The 2202-nt window shown below is 37.8% G+C and overlaps 1 protein-coding gene across 1 annotated transcript in view; it reads left to right on the top strand.

Annotated features, from left to right (window-relative positions):
* The window catches only part of LOC107082280 (protein FAM111A-like), an 8585-nt gene that overhangs the window by 2144 nt on the left and 4239 nt on the right, over positions 1–2202 (top strand). Inside the window, exons 2-3 of the mRNA XM_015370881.1 lie at positions 387–461; positions 595–657. Of these exons, the coding sequence (XP_015226367.1) occupies positions 393–461; positions 595–657 (132 nt within the window). The 5' untranslated portion in view covers positions 387–392. The remainder of the gene's footprint in view (positions 1–386; positions 462–594; positions 658–2202) is intronic.

Raw genomic sequence — 2202 nt, forward strand, 5'->3', positions numbered from 1 at the left:
CTGTGTCGTGCATGCGTGTTTAGAGGCAACGATATGATGCATGCATGTAAGAAAAAATGCGGTTAGAGCTTAAAGATGGAACCGCGAAAACGGCGTTTCAAAATCTTCCCACTCTGAAGGCTTAATAAAAAAAAGATCGTTTACAGACCCCCGAAACGCGCTGGTTTGGTGAAAAATTTGTGCATTTAGGCCAGGGTTCGGCTTCGTGTGGACGGGGCCTAAGCCTATAGCAGCATGACTACTGAGGTAGCTCAGGGTAACATAAGTCCCACTTAATCAAAAGGGAAAGTATAGTGAAATATCAGTTTAACGCAACTAACAACCAAGTTTGATCTCCTAAATCAGGACATTTTCTCACAGTTCCATTTTTATTGTCGTCACATCAGGTGGAAATGGCTCCAAAAAGGCGCAAGACAGCAGAACACATGAAGGATATCAGAAGCTTCTTTGAGAAGGAAAATGTCAGTAAGAGACTGGTTGTTCAGAGGTTTCATCAAACATGGCCTAATATTTTCCACCTCAACATTTTTGATGATTGAATTTCAACTGAAAATCTTTTTTTTTTTTTTTTTTATCCTTTGTCTTCTTTATCAGAATGTTCCTGGCAGTTCCATCAAAACACCTGCAAGGAAGCCAAAGAAGGTGCCAGAGTCTGAGGTGAGCTCAAGGTTTAGTGATAACAAACATAACTTATCACTGTCTTGCATTTAAGTATTCAAATACATTTTTCATGGATACAGAAAACATTTCATCAATTGACTTCTTAAACTGAGCTTGATTCCTCTGTATTATGGTTAGGACTTAAAATGTGTAAAATTTTTCATTTTTGTCCGTGTAATTTTTCCTAATCTGATCTATTGGTGTTTTAAGAATTGCCACTACAATGATTATTGTTGTGAATTAGTGCCATGTAAATTAACTTGAGAGTGACATTTTTTCTGTATAGCCATCACACAACTTTAAGTTATTTTTTATCTCCACCGTTTGTTCTTCAAAAGAACAAATTATAAATACAGTACAAAAGACAAACATACTCTAGTGGGCTGCGTGCATCCATGGACACTAACAGTAGTTCAGTCCTAGTGAGCTTATTGTGCTTGTGCCTCAAAGTGCCGGTTGGGTATCCTGTGCCATTTCCTCTTATTGTGTTTGGGACAGGAATCCAAAAAGATCAGGAAGAAACCTTTATGCTGCAAGAAATGGTTTGGAATATTATAACAAACTGCTGCAGTCCACTCTGGTTTTAATACACAAGTACAAATAAAGAATATATTAACTTTCCCCGTGTGAAAATGTATAGTAAACCTTGAAATAAAGAAATGCTTTAAAGCTACAGTGTGTAATATGCAGTGATATATATAGTGGTCAAACTGCAGTGCCATGAACCACCCCCCCCCACCGCTTCTTAATCATGGTCTTACGATCCAACTGCGGCTTGGTAGAACAAGTTAGAAAGCTGTTTACAACCGAAGAGCAGCTGTCATTGCTTTAATTGAGTTTTCAATGCTCAAGGACCAGAAGGGTCACACAAAAGGTAAATGGAGTAGGTAAAGAAAAAAGAAAAAGCAATTTCAGAAATGATGTGTTTAAGAAAGGTATTTACAATCAGATTCATGAATTTTGGTCTTTAAATTTCCATTTAGTTTTTTGGTTTGTTTTTAAAACCTAATGTGTGTAATGGATCTAGTGAATTATTTATATATATTTTCTGCACAAAACTATGACAAAAATCTGACTAAATCGGGAAGTAAAAAAACGTGGCTCGTTCCAGGTACTCTGAGTATATTATTGAGTAATATACTATTGCCTAAGTGACTGAAGTCCTCTCAAAGCCTCTCTTCTGGGAAGAACTGGGCCAAAAACATTAATTACTTTATGAGAAAAAGCATGTTAAGAGCAATACAGGATTGTTCTGCCATTCAGAAGTTCCCCACAACTTAAATTTACTAGCTAATAGTGAGATAGTGTAGGCTACCATAGCCCTGTCAGTAGGATCTGCAGAAGGCTGAAGCTCAAAATTGATTTCAGATTGGTTGAGGAAAGCCCGACACTAATCTGGTTCACCCTTAAACAGTTCAAGGGGTAAAAGACGCAGCTCCTGACAAACCAGACTGACATCAGGTGACATAGATGCAGATGTTGTCATAGGTGGAAATGTGGGAGCATGAGTACCCTGATTGCCAAAGTGCACTAGAATTTGGC

Source organism: Cyprinodon variegatus, unplaced genomic scaffold, assembly GCF_000732505.1.
Source record: "Cyprinodon variegatus isolate N-32 unplaced genomic scaffold, C_variegatus-1.0 Scaffold49, whole genome shotgun sequence".
NCBI lineage: Eukaryota > Metazoa > Chordata > Actinopteri > Cyprinodontiformes > Cyprinodontidae > Cyprinodon > Cyprinodon variegatus.